The sequence below is a fragment of the Syngnathus leptorhynchus genome, chromosome 5, assembly GCF_054491065.1.
Source record: "Syngnathus leptorhynchus isolate UIUO chromosome 5, UIUO_Slep, whole genome shotgun sequence".
NCBI classification, from domain to species: Eukaryota; Metazoa; Chordata; class Actinopteri; order Syngnathiformes; family Syngnathidae; genus Syngnathus; species Syngnathus leptorhynchus.
Window position 1 is genome coordinate 14,088,856 of NC_141199.1, and position 22,943 is coordinate 14,111,798.

General features: G+C 40.2%; 2 protein-coding genes across 3 annotated transcripts in view; one reads left to right on the forward strand and one right to left on the reverse strand.

Moving 5' to 3' along the window:
• ntn1a (netrin 1a) overlaps nucleotides 1-6,247 on the forward strand; it is a 22,790-nt gene extending 16,543 nt beyond the window's left edge. The window contains exons 5-6 of the mRNA XM_085911462.1: nucleotides 3,427-3,501; nucleotides 4,257-6,247. Coding sequence (XP_085767588.1) covers nucleotides 3,427-3,501; nucleotides 4,257-4,588 — 407 coding nt within the window. The 3' untranslated portion in view covers nucleotides 4,589-6,247. The remainder of the gene's footprint in view (nucleotides 1-3,426; nucleotides 3,502-4,256) is intronic.
• Nucleotides 5,418-21,865, reverse strand: stx8 (syntaxin 8). 2 transcript variants are annotated; one of them, XM_085911465.1, is made up of 9 exons: nucleotides 21,722-21,865; nucleotides 21,203-21,302; nucleotides 21,019-21,113; nucleotides 20,620-20,730; nucleotides 18,388-18,521; nucleotides 17,535-17,627; nucleotides 10,059-10,160; nucleotides 6,585-6,687; nucleotides 5,418-5,811 (listed from the first exon to the last, which is right to left on the reverse strand). In XM_085911465.1, the coding sequence occupies exons 1-8, from the start codon at nucleotides 21,736-21,738 to the stop codon at nucleotides 6,623-6,625; spliced, it is 717 nt and encodes a 238-aa protein (XP_085767591.1). In that variant the 5' UTR covers nucleotides 21,739-21,865; the 3' UTR covers nucleotides 5,418-5,811; nucleotides 6,585-6,622. The 2 variants fall into 2 exon arrangements, with proteins under 2 accessions (XP_085767591.1, XP_085767590.1); XM_085911464.1 differs by lacking the exon at nucleotides 5,418-5,811 and having other exon boundaries at nucleotides 5,831-6,687.
• Between the last annotated feature and the right edge of the window lie 1,078 nt (nucleotides 21,866-22,943).

Below are 22,943 nucleotides of genomic sequence, written 5' to 3' on the forward strand. Positions count from 1 at the left end.
ATATATCTGGAGTTTCTCCGGGGCCCCCTTTGTCACGACGCCATGCACCTTTGGAATTGTTGGAAAGAATTCTCCGCACCTCAGCGAGGCGCAACCTGGTGTGAAAGCCAATTATTGGGGTTCCTTTTTCCAACTTTTTGGGAGTTGATTTGTGGTAACTCTAAACAGCGTCATTTAACATGAGTTTGAGATCTGTTCTGAACACATTTTAAGAGGGTGTGCACATTTATGCAAACCCATTCATCTGTTTCCTTGCTTCATGATTTGGATAAAATACCTCATTTTTTGGGGGGGACAAAATCTACCACGATATGTTGCTTGCAGGAAAGTCCACAGTAAAATTGGACGATGAGAAGTGTGTCATAAAAATGAGTGGCCTGCCTCCGGGAGATTTTTTTTAATGATTTTGGATCACGTCGTTAGAGATCATCTAATGATAACGGGGAATCGCAGAGCAGCACTCCTCAAAGTTTCTGTTTGATTTTGAGCAGATGGCAAAGCTGACTAGTCATGACGTGCCAACTGGCATATTGAAATTGTCAAAAGAGTCAAAATGTTTACGGTCAATGTGGTAGTTTTTGAGCAACTCTGCTATCACATGACCATGAATTATAAACAGATGCGGTGATTTTATTGGAGTGTAACTTTTTAGGATTCATACATGCAATGTTGAATTACATGCATCTGCTCTTGCGCAAAAGTTACGACACCACATTGAAAATAGAAAATGAAAACTATTGGAAATTAACTTTTGCATGGTATAAGGTTAAAGTATATCGATGTTTTTTTTTACTTACTAAATTATCTGTTTTTCTTACTTTCACGGTCAAAGAGAATCAAGTCTTCATTTTACGAGAAAAACAACAAAATAAGGCAACCCAAAAAAGTATCATCAAATATACAAGAATGATGTCATACTTTTCAGTCATATTCTAATCTGACAAAATATTAGGAGTAAAAAAATATCACGGCAAAATGAAACAATTTCTAAAAGTCATATTTTTTGGGTGGAATAGACCAGTTTATCTTTTTTAAATAAAATGATCAATAATATATAAATCATCTAGTTGCAATTTTACATATAACTAAAGTCGCAACATGATGTAAAATGCATCATTTATGACTACCAACATAACCTGCTTCTTTGAATTTTCTAGATATACGATTTTTTTAAAATGCTACCACCTGTACAGTCAATTTTTGTTTCACATCACATTTATATCAGTACTTCACTCAAAGATGGCTAGCCTCTCTGGCTTGTATGGCATCCAAATGCAGTGTAAACACTGCAAAAGCGAAGCGGAGGAGCTCGGAGCAGGACAGCACACTGGGCTCCCTAATCTAATGACACGCTTTATTTGCCACACTTTGTTTTCCCCCACCAGTGTGCCGAGGGAAGAAAGGCCTCCTCCTGGGCTCTCCGTCACACCTCCTTCCATTCACATCTCCGAGTCAACTTAATATGCATCTCCCTACTCAATATGCACATGAGATACACTTGTGTACTCTGCTGCCATTTGACCAAAAAAAAAAAAAGAAGGAACAACCAAAAACAAACTACATTTATAAACAATGTGACAAATGCCAACAAGTTATTTGTTCATAAATGAATAGCATAATCCCAGGGGTGGCACCATGGGGTGGCCCGGGGTGGCCCTTGCCCCCCCCACAGCCTAGAGTTAGACTAGATAATTTATTTGTTACACAATGACACGAATTGTTGTGAACTCAAAATGAATATGGCTCTTTTTTTTTTTTAAACAATAAACCAAAAGTATTACAGTAGCTTTTCTTTACATCTTTTCTACTGGGTTAGTTTATTATAATATTCACGACAGGGTGACCATGGGGAATTATGTCGACATATTATTTGGAAGTGTTTCCTGTGCTGTAGCAGCTTTAGTCATCCAAATGATCCACTCCAAATGATTGTACAGCAGCGTTACGGTCAGGGGCAGAGGTCCAGAACTCAATTAGGTACACACCAGGCTGCAAACAAAAGCAGCGTAAGTAACTACATGACCACATTGGAGCTCAGGTCCGCTCCCACTTCCCCTCGTCTGGAACGAGAACACAAAGGCAACATTTGTCCTCCCGGTAGGGGACTGCCTGGTCCTAAATGGAGGTCTTGGGGATCGCTCACAACCAGTGGGATGTCGCAGGGATACACTAATAGGGTCCGAAAGGCTATCAAAGGGAAGTATCGTGATGCTTTTTAAGGAGGAGGGTTGTGGGGAAAAAAAAACAAAAGCTTCCTTGCTCATGCTACTAATCATTTAAATGCTAATGAGACTCTGTTGAATTTGTGGCTTTTCTTAGCAACACCATCATGACGACTGGACGTGATCTATTCTTGTGACAAACTTCACTCTTGCTCTATCTTCTTCGTCGGTCTCTCGCCTTATTCCTTCTGTTTTGTGTAGGTAAGGAGGGGTGCATTTTTTTTCCTCCTTTTAGCGTTTCCTTGGCAACCTCATTGAAAACGAGCATAAAAGAGGGGGGGGGGGCAAAGGCACAGAGCATAGACCCCCCCCCCCCCACCAACAAAGAAGTTTGTTCATATTCAAGCTGCACCCAGCACTAGCGGCACTCTTCATGCACTTGGAACTCTGGATCCAATTTTTAGGAGCAGAGGGAAAAACAAATTTGATCATTTGCTTTCAGTGCAGAACTTTCTTAAGTGGATGACAAGAGTAGTCAACAAACGGGAGGCAGTGGCGGTGCAATTTGGGTTACCTCATCGTTTAGGCGATGCCTATGCCTGCGTTTTTTTTTTTTTTTTTTTGTTCAGAGTGGACACACTCCCCCCCCCTCTAAGAAAAGTGTCTTCTGCGCCTAACTCGTCTTCATGGATGGCTAATTTTTCCTTCCTGACCTCCCTTTGTGTGCCAATGACCCCTTTCATACCAGCCCCAGCCTCCACACCCTGGAATAGCTGCTTGCCCCCCGCCCCCCAATGCTCTTTCTCCCAATGTCCACGCTGCAATGAATGCAAACGTTTGACACGGCCCATCGGTGGGGCCTTGATCCCAGGGCGTTTTTCTTTTCTGGGGGGGGAGGGCTGGGGGTGACAAGCGAGGTGAGATTTGGAGTGATGTGTCGGGGCGGGGTGGGAAGGTGGTCCACATTGGGTCGAATGATTCCCAGGCTTTGACAGGGAAGAAGCGGCTATAGGCTAGGCTCGTAATTTGTAACGCTGCTGATGGTACCATTAGGCCTCGACACAAGATAACGTGGGGGGGGGGGAATTCTTACACACACGTACACACATATATATCGGTATAGATATATACTATGAAATAAAAATAATAAATTCATGTTTAATTTTTGGAATGTCTACAAATACAAGACAAAATATACATAATTTTTTGGGGGGATCATTCTTTGGAAAACAAACTAACTGTACTTGTTGTCATGCCTTTCCAGACTGTGACTCTTACTGCAAAGCATCAAAAGGCAAACTGAAAATCAACATGAAAAAGTATTGCAAGAAGGATTACGGTGAGTCAACGCTGTTCGTACTGCAGATTAACATTCATTTAAAAGGAGGAAAGTGTGTGTGGGGGGAAATTAGAAGAATTTCCGATTAAAGCAATGTTGTAGGAAAGGTTCGAGCGCCATTTCCAATCCAGTTGAAGCACTTTTGGCCTTTTTTTTTTTTTTAAATACAAAGCGTCAGTTTTAAATGCAAACTACAACAAGTGACATTCAGCTCCACCTCCAGCGCCCTCCACATTGTTCCCTGTGCCACATGCTTGATCTCCAGTCTGCAGTAAATCCTCTAGACCCGACATTTTCCATCCATGGCTTACCTTCGCGTGTAAAGATTAAACATAATAAATGTGCCGCGACAAAGACGCTGGCGGAAAAACAGAAGAAGGTTCCAGTGAATGTGACATTGGGGTGAAATACTCAGAAGGCTGGCTAATAAATCTGTTAGCATTGTTCAACACACACAAAAAAAAAAAAAAACTCTTGTCAAAGTCATCAGATCCACAAGAGACCAGAGACAGGATCTGGTCTGACTATTCAAACACACCACAGGACAGAAAGCGAATGGAGGTTTTGTTTTGAAAGGATCGGCGGGAGAGCCGGGCAGCATGCTGCGTTACAAAATGATGCTACAAGTTTCTCGGGGTGTCCATAGAATCACTTGGGGGATAAAGGGGCAGGAGGGGGGGGGGGGGCTCACACTAGAAATCCAAATTGGTTATAAACGTGCTGGAGTAACAACACGATTCCTCTCGCACCCACAGCTGTCCAGGTCCACATTCTGAAGGCGGACAAGGCGGGCGAGTGGTGGAAATTCACCGTCAACGTCATTTCAGTCTACAAGCAAGGCGAGAGTCGGATTCGTCGCGGGGACCAGTTCCTGTGGGTCCGCGCCAAAGACGTGGCCTGCAAGTGTCCCAAGATCAAGCCGGGCAAGAAATATCTGCTGCTGGGCAACGACGAGGACTCCCCCGGCCAGAGCGGCGGTGTGGTGGCGGACAAAGGCAGCCTGGTTATCCAGTGGAGGGACACGTGGGCGCGAAGGCTGCGGAAGTTCCAACAGCGGGAGAAGAAAGGAAAGTGCAAGAAGCCGTAAATGGGATAAGACGCAGGAGGAGAGAAAAGACAAAAGACTACAGCCGAAAGAGACTGTTGACGTCGCTGCTTTTTGGTTTTCTTTTGTTTTGTAGTGTAAAAAAAAAAAAAAAAAGAAACATTTAGGAATTCGACTCTAGTGAATTTCGGTTGAAGGAGCTGACCTTACAGATTTGGTTTGACCCTTTCTTTATCTTTGACACCTGTCCGTCTCTTTGCCCATTTTGCACCAATTTAAGATTATATTTGTGCACCTACCTGTTGGTTTTACGTTCAGTAAAAAAACAAAACAAAAAAAACATCCTCTTTATGGTTGTATATTTTTTTTGCTTCATTAGATCAAACTCAGAAAACAATGTTTTCAATCATACAAATTGTTTCAGGTAAACAAAAATAATTTAGATGAAAATCTTGAAGACTAAACATGGTTGTGCTTTAAGTTAGAATTGACGCGTTCGTTGGTTTAAGGTTTATTTTTCCCCGCCATTCTTTTTTCAGTGAAGAGAAAAAAAAAAAAAATTCTTTCCTTGCTGTCAGTTTCAGATGAAAATGAAATGTTTTTTCGTTTTGCCATTTCCAGGCTGAAAGATTGATTCTGAACAACATTCTGTGTTCTGTCACAAATTGTGATCCTGTGGAAAGTGGATGAATTAGGTAAAAATCAGAATTTTGTGATTTTTTTTTCCTTCCAGAAATATGGGAAAAGGAAAGCAGTATTCTTTCACTTGAGAATTTTATAGGTCATTACTGATCATTACCTAATTATTTAGGTTGCATTTCAACGTACACAAAGCTATATATTTATTTCAGTTTAATCAATGTAAAAAATGGTATTAATGGTTCATAAAAATTCTCAAATAACATTTCCATTGATTACTTTGATCAAAAGTCAAGTACAAGTACAATTCACTCTTAAAACATTTATTTAATTGCAATGCGAGTTGGATGTAGCCATCATCCGATAAATATTTCTCCCCAAAACACAATGAATTTGTAACCATACGAGCACACCTGGAATTTTTGAAATAGTGAGCTAAAATAATTTCTTAGTTGTTTGAAATAGTCCAGAAATTACCTATGCTTTGATATGTCGTTCCCTTTCCAGGAATTTGATCCAAATGTTTATTTTGGGCCTCAGATATACAATTAAAAAGAGTAACACAAACATTATTAGTCTAAATATAAATCGGAACTTTTGTCTTTGATGATGATCCGACTCGAGTGCTGCAAAAAAAAAAAACAAAGTCATTTTTTTCAGATATTTCTTGAACTGTTTATCCTCCAACATCATGTTTTATGTCGGTGCTATTGTGGAAATGCTCAATGTATGTAAATTCCATTTCCGAGTGTTGCTTTGTTGTTCGTACTATAAATTGTAAATGTTGTTTAGTTGTCACATTCAAAACCACTTCTCTTTTTTTTTTTTTTTTGCAATGTTATTTTTTACAATGTGTACTAATATATTACGATTATTCTATATATAAATATATTTAATTACACAAGCCAGGATTTCCTTTATTCCTTTATTCCAACTTTTTATTTGTATCCCCCCCCCCCCATGTGTTGTCATTGTTTAGATTGTTGCCATTAATTGAAGAAGAAAATTATAACTACTGAACATACCAAGCCGGTAGAACTAAAAGCAAATTTTCAAATAAACTCTTGTTACACTGAAAAATGTGACCTTTGTGTGTGGTTTTTTTTTTCAGATTGGAATGCATTCCTTCAGATAAATAACAAAGCCTTTCATTAAAATACAATCATTCAGAAGATATGGTGTTATAAAGTATAAACGATGGTTTTTTTTTTGGTTAGTCCCAGACACTACTTAAATATCTTTACAAGGCAGGTTAACAAACCCATCCAACAAATTGAAACGTTACCGATGTAAATACAATCTAACAGTGGAGGGAAAAATAATGCAAAGCTTGAATGAATTGATTTCAAATCAGATCAAGCTGAAGGAGACAATGTCTTCATCTGTGTTTGACTCCTACCATTCCCTCATCCAGATTGTAAGATTTGTAGTCTCTCATTACATGGGCCACACGGCGACCACGACAATCGCGATAAGCAGCAAAACGATCACCACCATCATCCCTGAGGAAGAGAAGAAAAAAAAAACCGGACATTTATTCATAAAACACATTGCACAAATTGTGCGCAGACTAATTACTGACTAATTGGACAACCCATTAGTTAGCGATGATCCGATAAAGCGATGATCCGATCAAGTGCTCACGTGAAAATATCAGTTTCTATTATTGTTGCCTTTCATCAACAGACAACAGAATTGCGGGAAAGGAAATCGGAAGGAATCGGGTCGAAACGTATTTCCTGGTACAGTCGCTTGTTTCTAAAACTGGGTTCTGCGTTGTCCCCGAGAAACCACAAGTGAGCTGTGAGTGATTTAACCTGATTGAACGAGATGTTAAATGAGTTAAAACATCATAAAACCTCTCCCAAGGACACAAGCATTCACCTTATTTTTTTTTTCCTCCAAGATTCCAAACAACCGCATCTTGGGCTGGGCCAAACGCTGTCGAGAATTCCGTTACGCACTCAAGACGTCCAAAGTTATGAAGCATACGGCTGGTATTTTGCCCAGGCCTTTCACTTCAAGTTTACATTTCTCTCATTCTTTGGCTTGCTGTGCTTTCGTTCCCACCCGGCAGCCTAATTAGTCGTTTTTTTTCCCAAAGGGGGAAATACGGGGCGAGTTTGTCGGAAGGCATTCGTGAGAAAACGACGCTTGTGGCTCAATCCAATTTGTTGCTTTTATCAAAATGGCCTTTTTCACAGCACTTGTTTGCACACAACCTAACTTCGCTTTTGTTTGATTCGATCAGAAATGATTCTTCCAACGTCCATCAGCAACGCCCGTGACAATGATGGCTGAGGTATGTATGCGCGGTACGCACGTGTTCAATTGCAATGACTCTCACACTGTGATAGAATCCAGACATTCGGCCACATGAGACACACAGACTGTGACCCTCCTTCTTCTCCCATCATTCCCCATCTCTGACTAAATGAGCGCTTCCTGACCTTCACTGGAGACTAATGGAAAAATTCGCTTGCCAAACAGATGAGAAGTGTGCTGTGACAGTGAAGGAGATGCTTGATGTCTATTGACAGATCGACCACCCAGGAGATCCAGAGGTCATTTTTGGACACAAATCGCAAACAAGCAACAAATAATTGGTGCGAGTCCCGGACAGGCGCCGACAAACCTAGAAGCTTCCGCGCTGTAATAAAGTGATCCTGTCACTTGAGCACATCGAGGAATTCAACAACCCGCCCCAACGTTTTCTGGACACAATTTGGAATACATAAAACACATAGTATAAATACAAGGTGTTGTTAAATTATTTGGCATACTTGAGTATTTTCGGTGAAGTCTTAATCATAATATTTGAGATCTTACAATAAATTACTAACAGTATCAGGCTACAATTACAAACATACAATTCCATTTAATCTGGATCGTGTTTGAATGTGAACATATCAGAGCCATAAGAGAAGATCATTTTAGAAGTTCAATTTTCGACCCCGTGGTCCTGCGTTGCGGAACACCCTAACACGGAGACTTCCTACATCTGTTACCAAGGCGGAACACTCCCTGTATGTTTTGAAACAAACAGAAAAATTGCAGCTTTAAGAAGTAGTGCGTCAGGAGCTTCTGGTGTTTCACATTTCCGAAAGTGTAACATCAAAACAAGTCGCAAGTAGTTTGCGCAGTTTATTTCCCAAACATTTTAGCGATCCAGTAATTTGCTTCCATTCCAAACAGCCCAACCCTAATTTGAATGCAAGGCACCTACGGGATTATTCGGTGAGCACAAGCGCTACTTCACCAAATGTGGATTAACTCTGTGGCGAAGGGAAGTGCTTAAGTACGACTGATGTTGCCTGGGAGTGAAGTGATGTCAAATGACTCAGAGAACTCGCGCCACCCTCCCAAGGATTTGTTACTCCGAGAGTAATGTGTATTACCACAAATGTATTTTTTTTTTTTTTTACCCCAATTTATTTAATAAAGAGAATACTTCACTTGGTAGATGGCGAATTGGCAGATTTACTGATTTTATTACGAGCTGGTAAATATGTATGCAATGTATGTATGCAATTGTATGAATCATTCGGTTGTCATTGCATGAAAATATACCAATAATAAGATAACATTAGATATTTACACAATCAAAGCAAGTGACATTTTTGAAATGTCTCCAGCCATCAAAAAAAAAAAAAAAAAAAAAAAAGAGGGCCTCCAAGAGATATTTTAAGTATGCCATCAACTGTCATGGCTTGACATCACCAAGTCTACAAAAAAAAGCCAGCTTTGGATGAGAGGTGGTAACGAAAATAAACAAAGACTTAAATCTGAGGAATTATAAACACGCTGCCATTGAGAACGAGGGGGGAAAGCCCTACAAACAATTTGCGGCATGTCGTCGTTTCAGCTCTTTCTCTGCACTCTGACACAAAGACGGGTGCCAAACAATCGCGGAGACGAGCGAGGGGATGACAGCGAGGAATTGGGGGGGGGGATGCTGTTGCGGAGAAAAAGCAAGAATGTTTCCACTCGTGTTGAACGCACAGCAATATATACAAACCTGTACGCACAAGGAGAACATTTGGGAATGTACACAAATTGTATAAAGTGGACGTACTGAAATGTGGCGATGAAGGACACGACGAGCAGCTCTGGGATCGACGAATAAGCCCGCGCGTGGGTACCGTGGGGGACACAGCCCAGAGAATCGAGCATTTCAGGGGCGAGAACCTTCATAGTGTCTGCTCTGCTTCTGTTCGGTCTCTTTGACAAAATAAAACGACATTTGCCCGAGCCATGCTGACCGAGTTCAATGGGCAAACAGAGGTCAGCTCACGCTCACGCATTCCAAAGATGGCCTTGAGCCAGCTGCGCTAATTCCCCTGTGGGAAGCTTGCTGACCAATATTGTTGGAAAAGGCAACAATTGAAGTGGATTTGAGGGCCACACCACACATTGAACTAATTAAGTCATCAAAAGCAATAGAAATTGAAGACGTAGGGTGACGGTAAAAAGATCAACGGACTTATTAAGAAGGTGACTCATTAGTGTGCGTTACGTGCTACTCTCCGCAAAAGCTGGACTGGACTTTTGGATCCTGTGCACTGCTACATCTGTTTTGGGGTTTACGCGACTAAAAACTTCAAACTATAATGAGTGAGACCAATAAATGTTGGGAGGTTACTGATGTGATTTAGAAAATAAATCAATTCAAGGATTTTTTTTTTTAGGAAATGGTTTGCTATTCTATATGGTTGCCCTCTGCTGACTATTTGAAGGAAACTCCCACATTAGCGTCATTTTTTCCATTCTATGTACTGTCAAATCTTTAAATACTGTCATTGTTCTGAAATAGACTTTACGGATGCCTTATTGAAGTTAAGTTTGACAAAACAAAGTGAATCAGGCAACTCACCGCAGGAGGCCGACTTTTTGTCCATCAGCTGCACCCGTCGTGTCTCATTGCGAATGCGGCCGTCTGTCTTATCCACGAGATGCGTGATGTCATCAATGATTTCTAAATGACAACAAAAAAAAAAGGTTGATAAAGACATCGAAAATGACCCCCCCAAAAAAATCCCATACATTTTCAATTCATTTCTTATGACAGTATATAACCGTTCCACAGTCCAGTACATGGCTTCACTGCAGCGCTGTTGGCAGTCAAGTTTGCAAAAAACATAATTGTCAATTTCCTATTGTAATCTACACTGCCATGTGTGTCAGCTATTGGCCCCGGTGTGGATCTGACGGCCCACAAAAGAGGCCCTGTTTCACCAGAGGTTTGTTTATTTAAAATGCTATTACAGTGGATAAACCTCCAAAGCCACAGCAAGTTGGAGCGTCCGCATGTGTAGAAACCCAAAGTTTGTAACAGTTGTACTGAGAATTCTTCGGTCGTAGCACGCTGAGACACCTTATCGACCCTTGACCAGACCAGATAAAACCATGAAATCAATTCAAAACTTATCAGTACTTAAGAAGGGAAAAATGGCATACATATGTGCCGTAATTAAATTCTACCCCATGTCTTCTTAGCTAGTACCGCCAGCTTTTATGTCTTTCTAACCACGTGCGTGAAATGGGTGTTTCACATTGTCACACACACACACACACACACAAATCAGCAGTTTCAACATCTGGCCTTGTGAAGCGCTTGGACACATGTGGTGAGATTAGTCTCACTGTTGGACATCAACCCCCTGCCACACCGACAGCCTCCCTGAGCCAACAATTTTGGGGAGGGCTTTTAATGCATCCTTGAATTGATTCCTCTTGGGGAGTAGTTAGCTAAGTGATGACGAATGTCTTGTTTATTCGTGCTATGTTGCAAGACAATCATGCCGGCAAACAATACAATCATGCAGTGATGACAAAATGAAGCTTCATAAACCAATTGGTGTGTTTTTATGACTCCTTTCGATAGCATTGTTGGCTTAAATAAAGACGTTTAAGAAATAGCAAGTCAGTGTTCTTTCAACCTAATGTTGAACTGAGGGTGCCATCTAGAGGAGTCGAAAAATGCAAAAACTGCTTCATGAAGCTTCGTTTTCCCCTCAATGAAATCATGACACTAAATCTCAGAGCTCCACAATGGGTAGCTGAAAGAATATTAGTTTTGTTTTTTTAACTAAAATGTTTGCTTTGAGCCAATATAGCAACACTGACACATGTCGCTGTCTAATAATCTTTCTCGGACTACTTGCGTGCACTGTTTCAAACTAGAACCGGCTGTGTGTGTGTGAAGAATTTCACCTACGTTAACCCCAAGATCTGCCAATGCACATGACAGACAACAACCAACAGTCCATTGATGGACGACTTCAGTGAAAGTTGAGCCTCTCTTTCACTCACAAGACACTTTAAAGAACAGCCTAAAGAAACCTTGGAAATGTTCACAGACCTAAAGACTGTCGAGTTAATATTTCAAAATGGAGGCTCAGGCGAGGTACAGTAATTATGTGAGATGCAAACAAAACTAGTCCCTCCTACTGCTGGGAAAAAAAAAGTGATTATTGATTTTTTTTTTTTTTTTAAATATAATTTTTGGCCGGGATGATCATTAGCATTTTCTCCCCTCCCATGTGGCCAGATGCCACCAAAAAATAGAAGCATGAGGGTGGCAGCGCCGGGGGTGGACCACCGTGTCACTGGCACGAGCGCCAACGCCAGCTGCCTTTGCACTTCATCAATAGCAGCACACTTCATTAGCAACGACACCCAGAAGAAGGTGATGTATTGAGAAGAAACATTAATAATAAGAATAACAACAAAAAAAAACGGTTTAGACTGGTTTATCAGCTTATCTAGCAGGTAGGATTGTTATCAGTTTGAATATGTCGCTAAAATGGGTGGCAATTACATTTTAAATTGTGCCAGTTGTATTATGATTGCAATTTAACTCTAGTAGGAATGAAATTAGTTTATTGTAAAATTTAGTAGGTGTGCACACTTGTGCAACCACCAGATAAACTGTTTATTTTGACAGAGCCTCGATAAAAAAATTAAAAAAACAAGTGAGATGCAAGTTTACAACATTTAACTTTAATGTAAAAAAAATAAAATAAAAAAAAGCCAATCAAACATATTAGGGGGTTCGATAAAATCTGGACTAACCACAGAAAAGCCAATTAATAAAAATCATAAATACTACAACTAATATTCTGAATACTAAAGCGCTTGTTGAGTCATGCATATTATTATGACCTAGCGAATATACAGAGCCAGTTCCAGAAAAAGTAGTAAAAAAAAAAAAAAAGTAACATTTGAACTGGACTATGCGTTTAATAAAGAAACAAGTAGGGAGCACTTAAAATTCCAGGGTGGCATATGAGGTGCATGTAATTGCTGAAAATCTCAGTGATTTTTCCAGGATAATTGAGTTCAACCCGCAAAGGGCCAGAATAAATGTTTAGCCAACAGCACGGCTGAAAAAACTTCCCATCCACAGTGGAAACAAAATTGTACGTTTGCTTGTGGGCAACAAAGAAGAGGGGCGGGGCTCCAAAAAAAAAAAAAAAAATTGCAAATATATGATGTCATAGGACGACCACACTTCTGTAGGACCTAGCATAGCCTTGCAAGTCAAGTTATTTCTTCCTTATAACAAGATGAAGACATTTGGTGGTAAATTATTACAAATTTATATTTGCTGGGTGACTCACAAAATTTCCTCTCAGAACCATCAAAATAATGTGAAGTATAATATCCTACAGACAACCTTGACGGGGTCTAGTCTGGGCAGAACACGTGCAATGGTTATCAGATGAAAGCTTTTGTGTTTTTAAAAGCGTGACACATTGTAACACGTGTGTGGCGTGATTAAAGTCTCGCTGTAGTGTCTGCTGGAAAACGTGTCACTTTGAAGGCTTGCTGATTTGGATCGCTTAAGTACCGACTTCAGACAAATACCTCTCGGATACAAGGACAATGGCCCGCTGTATGTTATGTCTACAATTGTTGCGCGTACTAAATTTGATTACAGTCAAGCGCGATATTTGACTCAGCTTTTACACCTGTGAACTTTTCCAACCGTGACCTTTCCAACCCGTATCGTAAGATATACTTCGGGGCTTTTTTGGTCCCTGGGGATCTTTGAATTCATTTCACAATTGCGTGACCGTCTTTTCAAGACAACATTTGGAAAAAGTCAATGGGAAAGTTCTCATCGCTTGGATATTGCTTTCGCAGGGATATTTTTAACCCGATTTCTGTGTGACAGAAAAGTCACAAGAAAGTGGTAATACAAGTCAGCAAGTACTGAAAAAAAAAATCCCTGACTAGAACATCTGAATGGCAAAGGAATTAGTGTTTGGAGGCGGGAAGCAATAACTGAACGATTGTAATATGTGACAGAATGATTTGACCAGAGCAGGCTGAGTAAACTATGATTAATAATAAGCAGAAAATACAACACATAAACAAGCCTGTTTGTACCTTCTCATAACGCTCCCTGTCAATTTTTGAGAAGCATTTTAGGTATGCTTTATAATCTGAAAAATACGGTAATTGAGACAAAAAAGTTCCTTCTGAAAGGTTCCGTGGAGTCATCAAATAAGATTCTCTCAAATATGAATAAACTGTTCAGGAAACAAATCAGTAGTTAAATCCAAGCTGTTAATGTTAAAAACAATTGAGACAAGACATTATCCTATGGGTGTGAAAATCATTCATACGTTTTGGATCAAAAATGGCACGGCATGTGTCATCTCAGTATTAGCGTTCCAGTAAAACCCATAAAGCCAGTTTCAACCCTCCTTATTGTCCACTAAAACAGACAGATTACTCTAACACATGGTGCTTAGAGTAAAAACCATCAAGGAAAGTTTGTCTCTTTTGCTCTTGGCTTTAAGGAGAGCGATGGGAAAGTCAAACTCTCCCATCCTTAAATATATAGGTACATTTGTAATCATTTTATTTATTAATATTATATTAAGATGCTTACAATAATAGTAATTATTATTATTAATAATTTATGTATTTCATATATATATATTTATATATAACATTTTTATATATTTCATTATTATTATTATTGTTATTATTATTATGATTAATTTGACAGATGTCATGATTTCAATGCCAAATTGATAGTTTGTGAAAAAACCTTTGGAGTGCCAGTCACGGCGGCTGGATGAGATGGATGGAGGCGGGAGTAGACGGGAAACGGCCTCTCCCACACAACCGACATCTGGATGTGATTTTGTGGCGCAGATGAGCTGCACAGGATGGAAGACACCTTTCTTTTTCATCCTATGCTGTATTTGATATGTCTATATCCAATGTGAGCAGTTACGTCGCAGGGAAAAAAAAAAAAAATCCCGGTTTGTCAAATCTTGTTTGCACCCAGCGGGTCTGGTTTGATTTAGATTGGTATCATCCGTTATCAGGCTGTTTATTCTTCAAGCATTAGGGTTTTATCAAGATGTCACAAAATGGACACTTGCGGTAGGAAAATCAAGAGATTCAACATTCTGGCTTGTTAATCCAACATGAAGATGTAAAAAATATTTGTATACATTAAAAAAAAAAAAATAAGTGTTACCTTTGATTCAACATTCGCTATGGTTACAATTTATGGGTATTTTATGATTACTTGAGCCACACTTTTACGAAACGATATTTTTCAAAGGAGGTGCAACTGTGTGATGTAAAAGTGTTGTTGGAACGGGTCCACTTTCTCACATGAGGAAACATTCAGCTCGGCTATTTTTTTCTTTTAAATGTCTATATTCACCTCAGCAAATACGTGACTTGAAAGAATTTCTACAGACAACCTCCGCGATAATGTCTTTGTTCTCAAAATGTCACCCTGACCTGCATCTGAAACTCTAACAGGTTGTGTTTCAAAAGCGTCAAGACCACCACTTAAATCCACACTAATCAAGTGACAAAATAGGAGGGGGGGGGGGGAGAGAAAGCGAAGGGTCTACTAAAGAGAAACAGAACGTGATTGATGAAATGTTTTCAGATGTTCTCCTTTAGAGTCCAAAAAAATGTTAATTTCCTTGCTTGGCCAATGAGGACAAACTGCTCATGTTGGCCGATTGTTCGAACGTTCTGACACTGACGGTCTTCCGACAGAGATGGATGCTGCTACGGATGGACAGATTAAAAAAAAGAGAGAAAGAGAGAGACCAGGGACTCATGATTGATTGTAATCCCCTTAGAATGCAGAGTCTAATACTTAAGTCAGTCTTGGGGGGAATCTATGTTCACCAACACTTCGAGCCAGATTTCCCTTTTATTCATTTACGACAAACAAAATAAAAGAAGCCCGGATTACAGTAACACGAAAAAAAAGAAAACCAGCTTCAGATGATTCATTTCAAATTTATGAGTAGGGAGACCACAGAAAATTACGATGCGGGTGTCTAACATTATCCCCTCACATATTCGATGGCTTCGATAATTCATCAAGTCACGCAGTCGGCCAATCCAACAGTCACACAAGACGAGGTTCGCTGCAAGTTTGACATCCCTTCAATGAACGTTACGGCGTGTTTCGTCGGGAAAACACGACTCACCGGGGCCAGCTTTGTGACTCGGACAAACGATAAATCGACGTTCAGCTCTTTCCGTCATCTTTAATGTGCTTCGTCACATATTGGAGCGATATTACACATGGAAGACGGCATGATTCATTCCTGTGAATGCTTTATGCACATGACGTTTGTTTGAAAGTGCTGATGCTGAAAGAATAGCCGATGTCATCATTCGGGAGATAGGTCTCATTTAAATATAATCGGATGAACTGAAATAGAACTGTTGAACTCTTCGAGTTGACTTTTGCAGTAGCAATGAAAATGTTCGGGTATACGGGTCGATTTATTTTTGAAAATATGAATATCCAAACATGCTATTGTTATGTAGGAAATCAAACTGAAAGTCGTTATGGACTAAATAATACAATGAGAATAAATGATGACTTCATATATTTTTGGAGCCTTGGCACTAATCTGGGGGGCCATTGGGTTCATCTCCCAAAAAAGGTCATCTTCCGCGTTGACCCGAGCCGGAAAGATTTCTCCAAAAGGAAACGACTGCAACCTTCAATGCACTTGGGTCGTGGGCTAGACTCCAGCAGAAGACTACAAAGAGCTTAATCTATTTATAGAAAAACACTGCATTCACAGTACAGTGATCACGGATGAACAAAAGCAGGCCCCCCCCAAATAAAAAAAAAAGTTGGACATGGCTAGTATCAAGATCGAGTTGGAAGTATTTTCTTTTGTGACGTTTTATTGGCCTCGTTGATTAAATTAAACTGGAGTTTGACAAAGTCTGCCTTGACATTTATTGAACGTTAAAGGACGACTGCCACAAAAGTGTCAAAATCAATTAGCAAGGTTTTGACAATTCCTTATATATTCGATGAAGTTATTAATTAACATTAGCATTTAGTTACGTAGCTTTTTAAACTATACTCTGGGGGCCATTGGCGACCTGTTGTCAATTTTTCACCATCCTGCAACATATAGTAAAAATAAACTTCTGATCTTCTGCTGGCTAATGATAGCATGAGGCTAAAATGCTCAGCTTCTTACAGATTGCTCCTCAGCAGGGGCTCATCTATTCGAGTGTGATATAGGGCCGCCGGCCACCCCAAAATAAAGAATCCCTTCAAACTATATAAGCTGTGATAGTGCAGTTTTTCAAGATATCAATATCAAATTGCTTAATTGTTTCATTGTAGCATAAATTAGTATAGAATCAAATAAATTACGAGTGGCCCTTGCATTCTTCTAGTGTTGGGACTTTTACTCATGGAAGTGATTAAAATCCTTGCAGGTGGCGCACGTTTTTGTGGTCTTTGAAAAAAAATAATAACTTTCACGCCATTAAGTTTATATTCAAGGGTAGTGTGGCCTCCATTACACAGAGCCGGTGACAAGCCATTGTTTCAGCGGCCAAAATAATTAGCCTTCGCGCATTCTTGTTTCAGAATTGGAGCAAAGGGGGCTCTCCCACCATTCCAGTTTGTGTAATTGGAAACACTGACATGGAGCTGAAAAAATGAGACGGGGGAAAAAAAAAACAAAAAAAAAACACGCCAGCTGAAGGAGAGAGCAGGTTAAAACAATCATCTCCCGTTTCTCACTCTCCTCGCTGCCCGTCAATGTGGGACAAAATGCGCCAAACATCTGCCACTTTTTTTTTTTTTCCCCCAGCTGAGGGGAAGCTTTGGTAGTTTCACTGCTTTAGTCATTCTGTTATTCAACCTCGGACGACGTATTAAAAGATTGTCTCCGAGGTGATGAATGCTTTTTAATAAGACAAATGCGAGCGCATGAGTTTAAGACAAAGATGATTCAAAATCAATAAGACAAAAAAAATGTCATGTTTTTGCATCACGTGTGAATGAATGACCGTTTAAAGATTAGAACTTTACCGTTCTGTTCGTCCAGCTCGTTGCCAATCTCCTGTCCCATGACCTTCTGCCGGCTAATGACCTCTGCCAGCGCATCGAGACCTGCGTCCTGCACTGAAACCACAAGGAAGAACCAGGTGAACAAGAATGAAATTGCCATCGGATCGGCCCTCGGCGCCACGTGTGAGTCGTTTAGCAGCCTCGCTTAAAACGATTACAACCGCAGCGGTTTCGAGGTGGGGTGGAAAACAATCACGGCGGAGAAGAATAGAAAGGACTCGGCCCCCGCTGATCACAAGTTTAACGCGCTGTCTATCACAGTATTTTTTTTTTCCTTTTTTTTATGAGCACGGTTTGAGGCGCTAACCATTACCCCGCTCAGCCATAAACCCCTCACGGGACTGGAAAGCTCCAAGAGCTTGGGGTTTCATTGTCGTAAAAATGAATCCGCGATCCCAAATTGAAACGAAGCAGAGACATTGCAATGAAGTGTCGCACGGAGAATTCTGATGTCTGGCCGTTGGAGTCGTGTCCAAACCTTTTATTGGTTGGGGGAGAGAAGGAAAAAGGAGAAAACACTCTTGGAGGAGATCTTCTTGATGTGGGTAGTAATGGGCACCTTTCATGCGTCGGCGGCACTAAATCCAATCTGTTGGGCGTGTGATACGGTTTTATCGATTAATTTGCCTCTTTACGCCAACTTTCGTGAGTGTGTTTTACCATCTCTTACTGGAAATACCCTTGTGCTGTATTTTTGTTACTGTGACAAGAGTGCTTCCATATGGCTACCACATCCAAATGCGATGCAGGAGACCTGAAAATTGATCAGTGGACAAAAATGAACAAGTTGCCCGTGTTTTTTTTTTTTTTTTACCTTCGATGATTCGTTGCTGCTGTTGTTTAATCTCGCCAAAAGTCAACCCCCTGGTTTCGTCCGATTCGTTAATGAGCCACGGGTTGGTGGAGACTCCGTCGCTTGCTCCTGCGCCTCCGGCCAATAAGGTGGACCTTGAGCATAAAATTATAATCATGACACAATAATTCTTGTTTGTGTGTTTAGTTGCTTGAATTTTGACATTTGTGAAGAGCGAATAATAGCACTTGATACACCTATGACTTACATGGCTCCTTAACAGAAAGTATAGCCATGTAGTATCGGTGCGTAGTATCGGAGAATTGGATTTGTTTTGAGTCTTTCCAAACGGACTTTGAGTGTCGAGGCCTGTCTATATAGCCGCACAAACGTACTCAATAAAAGGTTTGAAAAAGGAGAATGACGTCAGAAAACATGACAGCATCTATTCACTCATTTGGACGGAAAACAAATAATAACCGCAAGAGCTGTACGCTGGTGGTATTAAACCTATTCCTCCGCTGATTGGTTAAAGCTGTCGCTGGAAGTCTTGTGGCGACAGGTCACCGTGTGAGATTGAGTCCAACCCAGTCTGCTCGAATCGAGCCACATGCGAGCAAATCCACGCGCCAGGAAATACCATGAGAAAACGCATGGTTTTACAATTTTTACTTTCAAAATTGGTCACGGGCCACACATGACGTTTATCACGTTTCGTAACGCGATAATTATTTCAAGCTGCTTCTGATGTGGTCGCCAACCCAGAGCCGGTCTAAGCTCTCTGACATGTTTGATTACTATGAGACCGAGCGCGGGGCCCCGCCACTCCATCCCTCGCAAGTGCTCGGTGTGTGAAGATCCAATTAGCCGGTCAGCGGGATGCTCAAAAGCCAGTCAGGCAGATCTCTCGGAGGAAGAGACTGCCGCCACCAAAGCCGGAGCACCCACCACTTGACTGAGCGACTCGGACAGCGGAGACTTAACTAATTCTAATTATTTCCAGTGCAAGCAAACATAAAGGAAAGGTGAGTGAATAATTGAGAAAAGGCCACGAGGTGAAGCCGGCCTTCAAATGCCGGCGCCACATCCTTCTTTTGCTCAGTCTGAAATGGAGATGGCCGATTGTATTGTCTCAGGGAGAGATTATAAACACCTCAGCGACCTCCCCCATCGCCTAATACCCCAAAATCTTTGGAGAAAAGGTGTCTTAGATTAACCAAGCGTGGCCATTCCCAGCACTCCCCCTCCCTCCAACGTTCTGACCTCAGAGACCACACAACGGGAACCACAAATTCAAATGACCTCACCACACATCACGTTAAAAATTTCAATCTCACTGAGCAAACTGAAAAGCACATAACCGCATGATTAGAGGGAATTTATTAGTGATTTGATTTGTCTTTCTCAAGGTCTTTTAAGTAATTGGGTGTGTGGTCTGTCAGAAGATAAAAGTCGCCAGCAAGCACTACAAAGCAGCTCCATGCCAAATTTTAAGCTTGAGAGATTTCAGAGAAGTTCAACTTTGGGTTTATTACTCGCGGTATGTTTTGGCCTGACTTTTATAACTTTTGAATCAGATTCATTCATTTGCATTTATTTCTACAAAACCATTGTAGATTTCAAGTACAAATTGGAAGTGGACCAGCATCCCACAATGTATTTCGCCTCAACTGTACGAAGAACTACTTGAACTAAAGTAAACCAATAATGAGTGATTAGCATTAACTGTAAACAACAAATTATAAGTACACAGACATTCACAGGAGGAAACAAATCAAATAATGCCTGGATAGTGGATTGTCACGCCTCAACGAAATGATTCACATTTGCATATTCCAAGTGTGGAACAAAACCAGCAAAAACCTGAAAATCCAATTCATAAAAATGAATTAATGGGAGACAGGGAGACTATTTTTTCCAAAGGATAGCACAGCGAGGGGTGCTGGGACACGGGTCAAACCCGAGTTCACATTGTGCACAGACTTGCAGAACGTTAGTGACCAGTGACAAGATCATCAAAGCCCAGCTCAGAGCCTTTGACCCTTCTGGTCAAGGACATGGCCAAGAGAATGAGGAGTCATTATTTTTAATTGGACGCCTAACACCAATGTTCATCATTGGTGTCTTCCAACACGTTGGGCCCCAGAAGTTACTGCCAGCCACTTAGTAGCACCCGGTGTTAAAAAAGACATGAATGTCCTTGTTTGCCTTCATTGAAAGATTGATTAAATTGCTTAAAACTGTTTTACATACCTGGATGGAGCTGGTTCTGTGATATCGCCTTTAAAAGTGGCATTGAGCTGCTTCTCCCTAGTCAGCAGGTCGTCAATGAGATTCTGCCGCCTGTCCGCTTCTGATTGCATTCTGATGGCATCACATGAAGGTCATAAAAATTTTCTAACTCATACAATGCAAAAAAATAGTAACCGGTCAGGTCGAAATAATGATTTGAAGATTATCAAATGAAACTGTCTTTGTTAAAACCTTTTATTAAATTACTATATCAGATTTTTTAGGTGTGTGACAAGCCAGCTTTTTTTTTTTTTTTAAAGCTATCTGCCTCCCTCTACTGGCCAACTGATGTCACTACAAATTCCCAAGCTAGTTTGCCTACTCGTCTCATTCACCACTTCAATTTAAAGAAAAGGATACATGCGCCGCGACGAAGAAGCCCTCAGCACACTATCTTTAAGCTGGGAAATATTTTGTTTGAGCTTTTGAAGTGATGCCCGGAGTGCCATGTTGACCTAAAAAGGAAAATAAAGAAGAGATGACAGTGGGAAATTTGAAAACCACAGCATCGTATTGATTTATCGATGAAAAAACATTTTATCACCTTGGCTGGGTTGCCACCTGTTCTTTGCTCTCTGTTACGTTCCTGGATTTTTTCAGCAATTTCTTGTGCCAGCCGACAAGTGGCATCGTAATTTTGTAGCCTGGACAGAAAGGGAGAGAAAAGGAACGTCTGAGTTTGACAACTGAAGACCTCCATTTTGTTTTAATGTAGAAAACGAATAGACTTGGTCAGTATATGTTTTGACCAACGTCTTGCAACGCCACTTGATGGTCATGTGACACATTGGGTTCGCGATTTACTTTCAATCGCATTCCTATAAAGTTTGAACAGTCAAAGGTGTCATTTATAAATGTAACTGAGTGGTTTTGTGTTATACCATAAGGTTTCAGAAATAGAGACAAAAACATATATCCATGTAGTTGAGTTAACACGAAGTTAAAATGGGTAAGCTCCACCATAACGTGTAAACAAAATCTTGACGACATTAGAATTGAGGTTTAAACGTTGGAATACTGGAAATAACACAACTCAGTAATTATTATTAAAGTCATTATTTACCAGGTATCCTGAGACATTGTTTGAGAAGGGGAAAATAGGTTTAAAGATGAAAATCCAGACTGCTGCAATTATCCACAGCTGAAACGCTTCCTATTTGGATGTGACGTCACTACAGTGCACAAGAAGGAACAATCTTTTGGTCAGTGCTTTGCTTTTTTTAAATTAAATAATTCTTTATTTAACAGTTAAGACCGTTGATATTACACTAAAAACGGCCCGTTTTCATTTTCAAAAATATATCTATAAAATTTATAATGACATATTAGCTGCCACGCAAGGTTGTTTGACCTCAAATAAACCTTTATCAAATTTGTGTCTTTTTCAATGCAGTCTGCACGCAGAATATAACATGAATTGTCATGGAAAGTTTCATATATCATTGTCTATTATGCATTTAAATGACAATTTAAATGGGGAAAGAGTTTCGAGATTTTGTATTGGATTTTTTTCTTAATTTATAATGCAAATGAAAATTTTAACATTATTTATTCTTTTCTGGTAATGTAAGTGTTTCTTGTACGAATATTTTATCACCATCTAGCGCTTGTTGAATAATTTGTTGTTTTGACCATCCGTGTTGTAACCCACATGTTAGATAAGGACTAGTAAGGTAGAATGTGTCATGACCAAACAGTGCTCTTGTTTGGATCAAAACACACGTGTTGTGTTGAATAATAACTTTTGGGGGATTTCTCGGAATATTCCAAGTTGGTATTTTGATCCTGGACAAGATCAGGGAAGGAGCAGTACCTGGCAGCCATTCTGACTGACCTTATTTTGGATATTTCTAAATAGGTTAAAGACGGGTCAATCGAATCAATTCAAAATATGGCTGCAAATGTACTGCATGTAAACTGCCCCAAATCAGAAGTACGCAGGGTTGACTTTTGTACATTCCAATATCACACAATACCATACAATACTTTTGTAATGAATGAATATTATTCATTCATTATGAATTATTTTTTAGTAATTATTTATCCAATGATTCCAAAAAGTAAGTGATATTGGTCTGGATATAATTTGCAATTCAGTGATGATAATTTTGACTCTTCATTGCTGACTAAATTCCTCTGAGAAGGAGACACATGATGTTGCTGTATTCAAAGAAAGCAAGCGCAACCCTTCCCGCTCAAAGCGATCAGTCACCACAAACAAACCCCCACCCACAGGCTAATATAAGTTCCTGCATCCCCAAACGTGAAGCACATCCCCCTCATCG

Bases quoted from the DNA above. Each gene is read 5' to 3' on its own strand.
- stx8 (XM_085911465.1), bottom strand. The intron at 21,114-21,202 runs GTGATAAAATGT...TTTCCTTTTTAG, and splicing joins CAGGTGGCAACCCAGCCAAG to GTCAACATGGCACTCCGGGC. The intron at 17,628-18,387 runs GTAAAAAAAAAA...TTGTGGTTTCAG, and splicing joins GCAGCAACGAATCATCGAAG to TGCAGGACGCAGGTCTCGAT.